The sequence below is a fragment of the Hordeum vulgare genome, chromosome 6H (assembly GCF_904849725.1).
Source record: "Hordeum vulgare subsp. vulgare chromosome 6H, MorexV3_pseudomolecules_assembly, whole genome shotgun sequence".
In the NCBI taxonomy this organism is placed as follows: domain Eukaryota; kingdom Viridiplantae; phylum Streptophyta; class Magnoliopsida; order Poales; family Poaceae; genus Hordeum; species Hordeum vulgare.
In genome coordinates this window covers 316,833,462-316,848,007 of record NC_058523.1, presented here as the reverse complement: position 1 = coordinate 316,848,007, position 14,546 = coordinate 316,833,462, and the positions used below count along the sequence as shown (strand labels likewise).

The 14,546-nt window shown below is 45.3% G+C and overlaps 1 protein-coding gene across 1 annotated transcript in view; it reads right to left on the bottom strand.

The window, feature by feature from the left end:
• LOC123401293 (beta-1,3-galactosyltransferase 7-like) overlaps positions 1 to 6,171 on the bottom strand; it is a 38,500-nt gene extending 32,329 nt beyond the window's left edge. The window contains exon 1 of the mRNA XM_045095067.1: positions 5,816 to 6,171. Coding sequence (XP_044951002.1) covers positions 5,816 to 5,919 — 104 coding nt within the window. The 5' untranslated portion in view covers positions 5,920 to 6,171. The remainder of the gene's footprint in view (positions 1 to 5,815) is intronic.
• Between the last annotated feature and the right edge of the window lie 8,375 nt (positions 6,172 to 14,546).

Below are 14,546 nucleotides of genomic sequence, written 5' to 3'. Positions count from 1 at the left end.
GTCAGATCTGTGGCAAGCTCGGGCATGTGGCTAAGGACTGCTGGTACCGCTACGGCGAGGACGAAAACTCTTCACAGGATGAAGAAAAAGTCGTTGCAATGGCAGACGGCTCCTATGGCGTCAATACCAATTGGTATGTTGACAGTGGCGCCACCAATCACATCACCAATGAGCTGGAGAAAGTCACCTTGAAGGAAAAGTATCATGGCAAGGATCAAATCCATACTGCCAGTGGCGAAGGTATGGGTATATGTCATATTGGTCATTCAACTATCAACACCCCTAGTAGAAAAATCCATCTTAAAAGAATCTTACATGTTCCTCGTGCCCACAAAAACCTTCTATCTGTTCATAGAATTGCTATTGATAATCATGTGTTTCTTGAGTTTCATCCCTATTTCTTTTTGATCAAGGATCAGGCAATGAGGAAAATTCTCTATCGAGGTAGATGTGTTCGAGGGCTCTACCCGTTGATTCCAGAGTTTAGAAGATTCAATAAACAAGCTTGCAGTGCTGCCAAGCTCTCATCCACTCGATGGCATGATCGTTTAGGACATGCTTCTTTTTCTTTAGTAGAAAGGTTACTTAGGAGAAATAAGCTCTTGTTTGTTGGTGAGCGAAATATTGAAACTATTTGTGATTCCTGTCAACGTGCTAAAAGTCATCAATTGCCGTATCCTATATCTACCAGTGTCTCTACCAAAACTCTACAATTAATCTTCTCTGATGTGTGGGGTCCTGCACCTTCCTCTGTTGGTAGATACACATACTATGTAAGCTTCATAGATGACTATAGCAAATTTTCATGGATCTACCTTCTCAAAAAGAGATCTGATGTGTTTCAAGTTTTTCAAAACTTCCAAGCACTTGTTGAGCGTAAGTTTAACAGCAAAATAATAGCCATTCAATCAGATTGGGGAGGAGAGTATGAAAAACTCAACTCCTTCCAAAGTTTGGGCATCTCACATCACGTGTCATGTCCACATGCTCACCAGCAAAATGGATCAGCAGAACGCAAACATAGGCACATAGTTGAAGTCGGTTTGGCTCTTCTAGCAGGTGCCTCTATGCCTCTTAAGTTTTGGGATGAAGCATTCCTTACCGCAGTTCACATCATTAATATGTTACCCAGTCGTGTCATCCACAATGAAACACCTTTGGAACGCCTCCTCCATATCAAACCAGACTACACATCCCTTTGTGTCTTTGGCTGCGCTTGTTGGCCAAATCTTCGCCCATATAACAACCGCAAGCTCATGTTTCGATCAAAACAATGTGCTTTCCTTGGATACAGTGCCCAACACAAGGGAGTGAAATGCTTAGATATCTCCACTGGTCGTGTCTATATTTCCCGGGATGTTGTGTTTGATGAGACCAAATTTCCATTTGCAACCCTCCATCCTAATGCGGGTGCTCTCCTACGCAAAGAAATTTTGCTTCTTCCACCTCATCTCTCCGGACATGATCAAGGGGGCGTTGATATTTGTGATGATCATATTATGACTAACCCATCTAATAACCTTCATGAAATTTGTGATGATGCAGAGCACAGTGCAAATGGCGAAGAAAACAGCCCAAATGATGCCGAAAATAGTGAAACGGGACGTCATTTTATGTGTCCCAGTGTGGGGGGCAAATCCTTCTCGGAGTCAGCGCCGGGCTGCAGCAGATCCGCCTCGGGATCGAGTCCTGGTGCAGCACTGCAGCGCAGGATATCCCCCCCGGAGTTAGCGCCAGAATCCACCTCGGGGCTGGCTCCTGTCCCGGCTGGAGGCGCAGCCGACTCCGCGCGGGGCCATGCAGGCCAATCACCGTCAGACAGCTGGCGGGCTGGTCCCTCCTCGACGCGCGCGCGCCTGGCTGCCCAACCGCAGGTCTACAAACGGCGCGCCGACGGTTCTCGCCGGCCGGCTGGTGGGCCAACCCAATCATTGGGACGTGATGGTATGCCACGGCCCGAATCTTCTGCGGCCCAGAGCACTCCCGTGCAACACCCGATACGCGCAGAAGATCCTAGCGAGGCAACGTCTGCGCCAGCCGCAGCCGACACACCCGACCACGACAGCGACTTCGCCTCGGGATCGCCAGCGCCAGGATTGTCTACACCAGCAATCTCTACAGAACCTCTGGAGGTGCCCATTTAGCGTCGAACACGTCTACAACAAGGTGTAACTAAACCAGTTGATTACAAACATATTACAAAGTTTGGGCTAGTCTGTTCGACAGGTGAACCAGGAGAACCCAATACTCTTGAGGAGGCTCTTGGTAAGGAAAATTGGAGAGAGGCAATGCATAATGAGCTAGCAGCACTTAAAAAGAATGGGACATGGCATCTGGTTCCCCACAGCAAGGTAAAAATATTATTAACTGTAAGTGGGTTTTCAGGATAAAAAGAAAAGCTGATGGAACCATTGATCGTTACAAAGCTAGACTTGTTGCAAAGGGATTCAAACAACGGTATGGTATTGACTATGAAGACACATTTAGTCCAGTAGTTAAAGCTACCACTATTCGTCTTGTTTTGTCTATTGTTGTGTCCAGGGGTTGGAGTCTGCGACAGCTAGACGTACAGAACGCGTTTTTGCATGGTGTTCTGGAGGAAGAGGTTTACATGAAACAACCCCTGGTTTTGAAAATTCACATGCACCCTCTTATGTGTGCAAACTTGACAAGGCCCTGTATGGATTAAAACAGGCTCCAAGAGCATGGTACTCTCGCCTCAGCAAGAAGATGCAAGCACTTGGGTTCATCCCTTCAAAGTCTGACACTTCATTATTTATTTATAACAAATCAAATACATCCATATTTGTTCTCATATATGTTGATGATATAATTGTGACAAGCTCATCTAATGAAGCTATAATAGGATTGTTAAGAGACTTGAGTGCAGAGTTTGCTCTTAAGGATTTGGGAGATCTACACTATTTCCTTGGCATTGAGGTAAAAAGACACAAGGATGGTCTTCACCTTTCTCAAGCTAAGTATGCAACAGATTTAGTAAAGAAGGCTGGTCTACAAAATTGTAAGCCAGTACCAACTCCTTTATCTAGTACAGAAAAACTATCTCTTGTTGAAGGAGAACTTCTGAATCCAGATGATAGTACAAGATACAGAAGTTTAGTAGGTGCACTTCAGTACCTAACACTCAGCAGACCTGACATATCATTTGCTGTAAATAAGGTCTGTCAGTTTCTTCATGCACCCACTACAGTTCACTTCACTGCTGCGAAACGTATTGTGAGATATGTGAAAAATACTTTAAACATTGGTTTGAATTTCTGCAAGGCTTCATCTACACTTGTTAGTGCATTCTCTGACTCTGACTGGGCAGGATGTGTAGATGATAGACGTTCAACTGGTGGATTTGCAGTTTTCTTTGGACCTAACTTGATATCATGGTGTGCAAGAAAACAAGCAACTGTTTCCAGGTCTAGTACAGCAGCAGAATATAAGGCATTGGCCAATGCAACAGCAGAAATAATATGGGTGCAGTCTATTCTCAAGGAACTAGGCATAAGAAGCACCAAAGCTCCATGTTTATGGTGTGACAATCTAGGTACTACTTATCTATCAACAAATCCAGTTTTTCATGCAAGAACTAAACACATTGAGATAGATTTTCACTTTGTTAGAGAAAGGGTTGCAAATAAACTGTTGGACATCAGGTTTATTCACTCAAAAGACCAGGTTGCAGATGGTTTTACCAAAGCTCTTCCTACAAGAAGTTTTGAAGACTTCAAGCATAATCTCAACTTGATGAAGTTGTGATTAAGGGAGGATGTTAAACATATATGCGGCTGCTAGTATCTCAACCGAATCGTTAGAGGAGAGGTTTATCTCTAGAGAGGTTTAAGTTAGATGGATAGATACTTATGTATGGTTTAAACTCTTATCTATCCCTTTCATTACTTGATCTCCAAGATTGTAATTCTATCTCCTTGTACGCGGTATGAGGGCTCGCAACCCATCTATATAACACGCAACACGTCGGCCTAGATGGCTAAGACGTTTCCGCATTGTCGCACATGGGTATTTGGCTCAGCTTGCACCCCTTCGTCATATGGATAGGAGTAGCGGCAAATGTTGCCAAGATGGCGAATTCAGGCATATTATTGTACTACTTTGTAAGGTCCTCAGGAATAATCAATAAAATGGTCGCATGCATCTCCCAGATGCAGAGACCGGGGGTCATCCTCTTTTTCTAAAAAAAATCAATGTGAAGGATTCAAATTAATCTAATCTCCATATCCATGTCACAAAACAGCCCTTCCCTTAATGAGATAGTCCATTATTAGGTTTTTTGTTGGTTGTTTGTTGAATATCAAATTATCCAACATATGACATGATCAGGTTGCAAGAAACGATTTACCTCCCTGTCCATGCTCATGTGATCTTCAAATTAAATTTATTTTTCACTTTCTTCCAGACCCAAAGTGGTCGGACCCTTCCCCGGACCCTGCGCAAGCAGGAGTTACGTGCACCGAGCTGCACCTTTTTCCATTAACAGGTCTAATATATGCGGTAATTTTCTCTTCATTTTCATCTTTTAAACTTCTCCGACAATAAGATCCCTTTCCAATTTGACCTTTTGTTGTATCTATTTTATCTTGCATACTATGTTCCCTTTCCGATTCATTTATAGGAAACCACCTTTATATGGCGGCAATTGCAGGTGTTGCTCCTCTCTTCAGGTTGTCAACATGTTTTTTTTCTTAGTTGATGTTTTTTTTTCTTAGTTGATGTTTTTTTTTCTTAGTTGAGGACCTACAGCAACAAGCTGGCAATTAATATGTTATATACTCCCTCCATCCGGAATTACTAGCCGCACAAATGGATAAAGATGAATGTACGTAGAACTAAAATACATCTAAATACATCCATTTCTATGACAAGTATTTCCGGACGGAGGGAGTACCATTTTGACCCATTGGTAGATAAACAAGTCTAGAGTGCCAAAAAAATCTGTTGGGAGATAGCTACAATTAGGAACCTCAGATTTATGAAGAAAAAACTGTCACGGTGAAAGACTCCCCACCTGAATATATTTCAAAAAAAAATGTTCTACAAGAGATTAAGACAGGCACGAGGATAGGAAATCAAGCCACAAGCCGGCATGCTTCTTGAGATTCGCCTCAAAGAACAAAAATATTTACGAATTTGGCACACATATTTGAGTGGTAGACCTGCACTTCTCTTCCTAACGGAACTAGAAGTACTTAAGGATTATGATTTGTTCATTCAGGCTATAGACTGAGCCCTCAAAGAACAAAAATATTTCGTTGGCTTCTCAGCTTCCAAAAGTTAGCTCGCAAATGTTTGAGAAGCGCATCATAATACTCTTAATCTCTATTTAGTACGTATTCACATAATCTTTAGGAACTTATCAACCAGAAATTCAGCGGCAACGCGAGAGGTATCTTCTAGTTCGATGAAACAGGAGTTCCCAAAACGTAGCATGCACCAGTCCACATCAGAACGCGATCTCCCGTCTTCTAAATAAGAAATGCGAGCTTTCCACCAACCCCAGATCCCCGTGAGCTCAAGAGGAGAGAACAAAGAGAAAGAGACAGATTAAAATCCAATCTCCCTCCAAAAGACAAATATCAGCACGCCATTGGCTAGAGGTGGGACAAAACAAGCTTGGTCAACCTCAGGCGGTCAAAAACCAAGAGAAATGGCGCAAGCTTTTGATAGCCAACCGAGCCGCGCCGTCATCAAGCCCGAGCAATCCCTCCGATAAGAGAGGAACGCGCGGCGAGATCTAATGGCTCCTGCGGAGAGAGAGATGGAGGGAGAGAGTGAGAGAGATACCCACCGGTTGGTGAAGAGCATGCCGAGCCCGAAGCTGAAGGCGCAGAGCAGCAGCAGCCTCCACCTCGCAGACGACCTCCTGTCGAGAGCCCCGCTCTTCCCCTTCATCCGCTCTCGCTCGCGCCCAATCAATGAATCAATCCCGCCGCTGAATCTCGTCCTCGAGCGAACGAGTAAGCGAACCCGAGCCGATCTTCTTCCTCGACTCAGCGGCAAAGGGGAGATTTCGAGACTCCCTGCGGAGCTAGGCCGAACTCGCGCGGAGATTCGTCGTACAAGGCAGCCGGCGGTCACCAGCAGGTCGAAGGGGGAGGAAGCTGGGCTAGCCGAGTTAGCTCAGCTGTCTGAAATTCTGAAACGGGGAGCGTGGTGGGCGGCCTGTTTTGTTGGTTTTCTCACGCAGCTTTTAAGAAAAACATTTTTATTTTTATTTCCGTCTTGCCTTTTTCTCTTCTCAAAAAGATAGCCGAGCTGTTCTTTTCTCTACACTTGCATTAGACGATCTCCAACAGAGGATCCATATGCAAAAATAACTAACTTTTGAATCTTCAAGAGCAAAAAATAATGCTCCAACAAATAATTCATATGTAAAAAAAATACATCATCTCCTTCTAAAGATGTAAAATACAACACTTTATGATGCAAATTTGCATCATGAGATACATCTCATATAAAACCGTGGCCGTCCACAAAACCACCAACTGCCCATTCATTTTCCTTCCCCGCGCCCAAAGCTGGCCAAATGGCCGTGCTTTTTGGGCCGGCCCGGAAGCACGCCGGCCCGGCACGCCACGGGCTAATCGGGTTGTGCCAGGCACGAAGCCCGCCTCGGGCCGTGCCTAGGCCTGAGGGCGGGGCACGCGGGCCGGCACGGCACGGCCCGTTTACCATATTTATTATTTATTTATATATATATATAAGATAAAAAATAACCTAGTATGTTAAAGTCAGCCCAAAAACAGCCGAACAGGCCAAAATCAGCCCAAATAACAACCTAAAATAAAAAAATAGCGGGCCTAGTGGGCCCACGGGCCGGCTCGTACAGCCTCCGTGTCGTGCCTGGGCCGTGAGGCTGCGCACGTGGACCGACACGGCATGACCCGGCTAATATTCGTGCCGGGGCGGGTCGTGTCGGGCCGGCCCATTTGGCCAGGACTACTCGCGCCCACCCGAGCAGCAGCCGCCGGAAATCATTGACACCACCACCCAAATCGTCGTCGCCGCCACCGCCTCGAATCGCCACCACCGCCCTCGTCGCGTCGCCTCCCCCGCCGGAGGGCGTCTCGCGGTCGTCTCGGCGTCGCCGATTCGCGAAGCAGCTGCGGCGGGATTCGCCGACTCCGGCGGTCCGGTAGCCTGTATAGCTCCTCTCCGTCGGTCGTCAAGCTCCCTTCTCCTGTGCTCGCCATGTGCAGTCTTCCGCAGCAGTGACTGGCTACCAATCCAACCGTCAACCATCTTCTCTCCCCCCGCCTCGCGCACAAGGTGTTCAATGAAATTCCCAAAGATAAAAAACGACGAAACTTGATGATTTAAATTGGGATTAAATAGTATGTTTGACGGTGGTTGTAGGTGAGCTCGGTTGATTCCTTATTCGTGGATTGCATGCATTGGAAATGAAAGAACTGCCCAAAAGCATGGCATGGACAATTCAAGGATCTTGGAAAGGATGCCACTATCATTCTTGAGGCAGTTGTCGATCATGAAACATGGATTTGGCATGCATATTTTGGTATATGCCTGGATCTTGCAACGACACTAATGTGCTCGACTGGTAACCTCTGTTTGCCAAGTTAGCAAATGGAGAAGCACCACCGGTGACCTTCCAAGCAAATGGTCGCACATATAACTATGGGTACTATCTTGCAGATGGAATCTACCCGAGGTGAAGTACATTTGTCAAGCTGGTTGCAAAACCCGAAGGTAAGAAAAAACTCGTCATTCACAATGCACAAGAGGCCGCTAGAAAAGATGTTGAGAGGGCTTTTGGAATTTTGCAATCTCAATTTGCTATTGTGCGAGGACCATCTAAATTTTGGGATCAAAAAATCCTTTGATACATAATGACCGCTTGCGTGATCATCCATAACATGATCATTAAGAACGAGCGTGGAAAAAAATTAGATTACAACTTCTACCAATTAATGGGTATTAGAGTTAACCCCATGCAAAAGAAGAGCGGATCAAACGTTACATGAAGGTATACAGCGAGATTAGAGACATTGACGTGCATGATCAACTCGAGAAATATTTAATAGAAGAGCATTGGAAATAGCATGGCGAAAGAGCCGCATAGGTTAATTATTTGTTTGCGAAAAACTATGTTGTATTGTGCAAAACTATGTTGTATTTGTGTTATATTTGATCTCGTGGATTTGAAGAACTATGTAATAATTTGATATTGTGAACATGTATAATTTTTTTACGTTATTTTTAGATGTTTTGGCAATATGTGCGGTTGTACACTAGGCATCGATTGGTTTTATGTCTTTATTTTAGACCACCTGTTGGAGTTGTTGTTTTACATCTTCGTTTTGAGCCATGTGTTGAAGTTGCCTCTTTTTTTAAATATAAAAAACTTTTTTGGTGATATAAAATTTTACACATCAATTTACATCGTGAAAATATGAACCGTTTATTGAAGATGCTCTTATGTTGGCCAGCAGCCTTTTTTTTATTTTTAGAACTGCCATCTAATAATCTCATTATTTATTTAAACACATGAAACAATATCTATTGGATTGCACGGGTTACTTCATTCGTAAAAATATATAAAAGCATTTAAATCACTACTAAATTCCTAGCACAAACATGTGTCGGTATATTAGCGTTTTTCTTTACATATATCGGAATGAATTCCTAAATATTTATGAAAACATAGTAACAACGACCATGGATCTATCATCATTCGCCTCTCACATCTTTTGCACACAACTAAACAATCAGTTTCAACGATAATTTGTTGCATGTTCTTTTCCTCCGCCAACAACTAGATTCTCTTATGTTTCTTCTTAAAAAGGATGATTATGAGGTTGAGATATTTATTTATTGTATCTACTATACCTATAAAAACACGAAGGGACAGATTCAAAACATCATCTCGGTTGTTTAATGACATTATCAATGGTTAAAAATCTTTGTTAATAAAATTAGCCTCAGTAACGAAACGCTAATCCCGCTTCGTCCCAGCACACGTTTCCCTTACGTGTGAGCATAACCACCCACGTTAGGTTAAAAAGAAAAGCATAACCACTTACTGTGACATCCTCGGTTTTTACTACAGTAATGTATGTAATTAAGCTACAGTGGTCCCACGCTAATGGTGCCACGTTACCATGATTTCTATCATTGTTCTCGCGTTAGTTCGAATCCGAGTTAGAATTCAAAGTTTAAACATAAGTCGAACGAGAAAAGTTTTATAATGTTAAAATAAAAATGTCGGGGAAGTTATAAGAATTCTCTAATAGTTTATAGAAATAAAACGGGCATTTTCAAACCCTATATAATTTAAAACATAAACTATAAAAGAAAAACCTAATGGTCCCTCGCCCAACTGGGCCAAATTGGCCGAGCCGGCCACACCCCGAGGGAACCCTAGCGCGCTGAACCGCCTCGCACCCATTCCTTCTGTCGCCGCCAGGGACGAGGAAACCCCCTCGCTCCCCTACCAACCCCCGTCGGTCCCCCCCTCGTCACCCCATTCCCTCCTGCCCATCCCCACGTCGCCCCAGACGCTCCACCAACCCACGAGGGACACCAGAGGGTTCCCTCTACCTAGCCCGATCCTATCCTCCCGTCGCTCCCTTCGAATTCCCCAAATCCACCTCGCGTCGCTCCCCTGGCCATCCCCATCACCGCGCCCCCTCGCCTAGATCCCGTCACTGCCACTCCTCCTCAGCGCCTCCTTCCCCCAGATCTCGTCGCCCCCTGTCCCTCCTCCTCCCTCACCGACCGGTGCCCTCATCGCCGGTCCTCCTCTCCGCCCCACCGCCGGGTCACCACCGGCACCATCTCGCGCTGCCCTATCGCCGGCCTACCGGGCCACTCCGGCGCCAGCGTCGCCGCCCCGTGCCAGGACCGGCCGCCTCCGCCCCCAGTCTCCCTCGTCGGTTCCCACGTCACCGCCGCCAGGGCCCCTCCCGCCGCCGACCCCCACTGCCACCTCGCGCCGGCCCTTCTCCCACCGGCCGGCTGCGCCATCGCCTCACCCCGTCGCCCCGGGCTCCACCACGCCGGATCCGCCCCGTCCCGGGGCACCTCGACGCCAACAGCCACCGGCCTCCTCGTCATCCTCCTCAACGGCTCCACCGAGCCTCGCCGCCCCGTTCCCCGGCAACGTCGGTGAGCTCCGGGCCCCGGCCACCTATCCTCCTCCCCCCGTTTCGGTTCCATTCCGGCGATCACCGCCTCGTTCCGGCGTCGTTGTGCTCCGGTATGAGGAGGTGGAGGTTGCCTCCGCTCTCTCTCTCTGTTGAGAGAGATGTGAGCAGAGAAATGTGAGAGATATAAAACGAACAAAAGAAAGGAAAATGTATGTATCATGTATGTATGTATGTATTAATGTGTGTATGTATGTATGTATTGCGTATGTATGCATGTGTGTAGAAAAATAAAAAGACATAAAAATATATATAATAGTATAAATATATATGTGTTTTTATTAATAAAAAAATAGATATATTATTTAATTAATTAGTTAATTAATTAAATAGATAATTAGATAATCTATTAATTAGATAATTAAATTATCCTATTAGAGTATGACACGTGGGTCCCCCACTAAATTAATCTGATTAATTAATAATTAAACCTAATTAAAAATTTGTGTCTATGACACATGGGACTCACTGGTCAGTTGACCAGTCAACTGCTGATGTCAGCATGACATCATGCTGATGTCATAATAGTAATTAAATAATAAATTAAATTTGTTTTAATTTTTTAATTTTTGAATAAACTTTTAAAAATTAATAATAAATAAACCGTAAGTCAGAACTAAATAGTTTCAACATGAGATACACGGTTCATTCATTTGTCACGCGTCCCTAGCATAGCAAACGTGTAACTTTTTCATCGTTTTCAGTCTGACCAGTAGTAGCTAGAGACCCGGGAAATATCATCTGATATTTTCCCGACCCGTCTATGACGGATGTTATTGCGTTAGCTCATGCCTAGCCTGCATATTGTCATGTCATACTTAGTGTTGCACCTGTTGTTGTTATTTATTGTTTCGCCCCCCTCTTCTTACCGGTAGACCCCGAGACTGACGTTGCTGCCGGGTACATCTACGGCCCTGCCGACCAGCCCTTTGCCGCAGAGCAACAAGGCAAGCAAAACTCCCTTGATCATCCCTATATCGCCTATGTCTTTCTTCCTCCTGCTTGCATTAGAATTTTGCTAATGTTGTAGTTAGCTCCTATATCTGATGCATAGCCTATTTTTTATGAACTGCTACTTTCAGTATTGTACCTTTAAACTGTTTAGTATAGGTGGAGGAGTCTTCCCCTCTGACCCCGTAGTCCAGTTGCCCCGCTTTGTTTTTAATTCTCGATCCCTGATCGACGAGCCAAACCCGGCACAACACTTACACCCCCTTAGTTGTTGCGACGCTAGAGAGATAATATCGGGTACCGAGGGTGACACCTCGCGAAGTACTCCTGATGATATATCTGTAGTACAGCCAGTCGGTCGTGGTTATCGAGGGTGATTCCTCTTTCACTATTCCCGACGATGCCTTTGTCGTGCAACCCCTCAAGTGTGGGACCCTCAAGGGTGATTCCTCTAAGTCCACCTTGACGGATTACATCGTTCGGAATCCAACGAGGGTGATACCTCGGATTCCCCCCGATGTTTCAACCACACAATTACTTGACCATGTTACTGGGATCTTTGATGAATAGATGTTAGGTGGATGGATTCCCGCGTGTTTGTGTCGATGACTTAATTAAAATGATAATGGATTTGGGTATTTGATCTGGGTTGGTCGGAAGGCCTTATTACACACTAACCGTGTGTGTGAGAAGAATTATGGGTACTCGACGTCGCGGTATCAGCCGAAGCTCTTCAGACGTCAGCGATGTAGCGGCGCGCGCCCGAGTGGTCCCGAGATGCATCGTTCTTGTATTAAGGGGTGCTAGGACTGACATCGGCCACCCTCGCATCATGCAGGAGCGTGGAGGGCAAGTGGGCCCACGACCCCTTTATGCTTAGGAGCTAGACCGGCGGGCTGGCCTCTCTACTGAGCTTAGGTGGGGCTGCGACGTGTCGATATTCCGAGGCTGGGCATGACTCAGAAAAGTGTGTCCGACCAAAGTGTTATCGAGCGCATCGGGGAATATGTCGTGCACCCCTGCACGGAAGAACTTATCTATTCGGATAGTCGTGTCCACGGTTACAGGACGACTTGGAGTTGTGCCCTGATCTTATGCAACTACAACTATTACTTAACTGGAATTAGTTGCCCCGGGATTGCTTCCTCGCAGGGAGTCGAGGGAGGCTCTCTGGGAGTGACCTCATTTTAATTTTGCTGCAACTATATGACTATTAATTGTGTTACACTTGTTCTACTCTCGTCTATTGCTGCAAGACCCTGAAGATGCTAGTCTTCGATAGGACTAGGCCTTCTCTCTCTTTTCTTGCATTGCTGCAGTCAGTCCACATATAAACCCCTTCTTTGATACTGATGCATACTTGCATAGTTCCGATGTAAGTGTTGCGAGTACTTTGGATGAGTACTCACCGTTGCTTTGCTCCCCCTTTGTCCCCTTGATCCGTTGCTGCGACCAGATGATGGAGCCGAGGAGATGGAGTTTCCTGTCGACGCCTGTCACCCCGTTGGTGACTTCTTCGTGGAGGCCGCTGAAGACCAGGAGTAGTTTAGGAGGTTCCCAGGCAGGAGGCCTCGCCTCGTTCGATCGTATTTCTTTTGTGCTAGCCTTCTCTAAGGCACCCCATGTTTAATGTCTGTACTCAGATATTGTTTTTTCCGCTGTCTCGTGTGTTTATCGAGCTTCTGTATTCTAGCCCTCGAGGCCCCTGGCTTGTAATATGAAGCTTGTATTGTTTCATTTGTGTCTAGAGTTCTGTTGTGATATCTCCTCATGAGTCCTTGAGTTTGATCGTACGCATTGGGTGTATGATTAAATCGAGGGCGTCGCACTCACGCCGCTCATGCCCTTCGCCCACGTCCCTCAGCCGATCCTCCGCCACCTTCAGGGTCGTCCGCCGCCCATCCTTCCTCGCCTACGCGTCGTCCTCCGCCCTCCGTCGCCGTCGGTCCTCCTCTACTGCCCCAAAGTCAAGGGAGCATCCCCCTGTGGGTCCTCCTCTTGTGCCCAAAAACGAGGGAGACACCTCGTTGCTGCTACCCGTCATTCTGTTGCTCCATAGAAGGACATGTGTGCTGGGCGGCACCGCTGCCCACCGGTCGGCCTATGCTGCCACACGGAAGGACATGAGAGGGGCCGACGGCGTCCTCGTCTGCTAATGGTGATCCGCATAGCATCGTCGGAGGGGTGCGCCTCTTCTTCACCACCCCATCGGGCGACTCTTCCATGGTCGTGTCGTCCTTGGCTTCATCTATGAGTGCCTCACCGTTCCCCTTCCCTCGCCTTCTACCACCAATTAAGTAGGAATAATTTCAAGATTACTTAGTGATGAAAAGTTATAGTTGGTCACATTTGGAATAGTTTACAGAATTGGAAACGCCTTGACAATTTGCAATAGTGGTCAGTTGGTGGCTACTCATGTGTTTTCTTAGAAAAGCATGTGAATATAGTGGTAGGTCAATGGAATACAAGTTCAAGTAGGCCTTGCATAAGGCTTCCTCAATTGCATCATGTGCTCCACGCAAGATGACAACTGCTCCCTCGGCTACGAGTTTCTCTTTGTGCAGTTTTCTTGTTGCATTGAATTTACAAAACTATTACACAAATATCTATATGTGAGATGTCCAATGGACATACATGGAACCTCTCATTTGTAGCAAAATCCATGTGTTTATATCATTTTCAATCCTGACTGCTCAATACATGATCAAATTATTTTATAAATTAGTGAATTTTAAGTTAGAGTATAAGGTGCTCATGTGAATTTCTTCATCGGTTTATGTAAACATTAAAATAATAATTGACAATCAGATGTGTCCATGTGTGTAGCACATTTATTTGCTTAAATAATTTTTAGTTTATCATGAATTCTCATGATAGTGCCAACTCCAGTTTCTTCATTTTTTAAGCCAATGAGGAAGTAATAATATATAACTATGGCTAGACATCAGGTTGTAGTGATTATTGAGTGTCGAGGATGGAATGGGAGGCATCATGTGCCCAAGCCATCAAGCAGTCTTATGGTTATATTTTGTGTTCCCTTGGATTGGTACTAATTGTGACGATCTCAGTGCTGACAAAAGGTTATTTGGCTCTTCCCTCTATTCTTATGATAATTTCTTGATTTGAAGTGTAGTAATGCCACGGGATGTTGTTTGTGTAATGTCACAAAAACCGTCACCATATTAAAAGCTTATTTTCACTCTTTAATGTAAATCCTAAATTGCCTTTTGTTTACAGTGAAGAACCCCTCGATGATTTTTTTAAGAGTAGAACTTCGCAAACGGAAGAGGTTATGAAGTTTAATCTATGTTCTGGTTTCGGAAACAAAATAAGGAAGTCTAATGTGTAGGACCTTCATGTCCATAATGGGGTGATATAGTTAATGGATCTTTTCATGTCCATAAT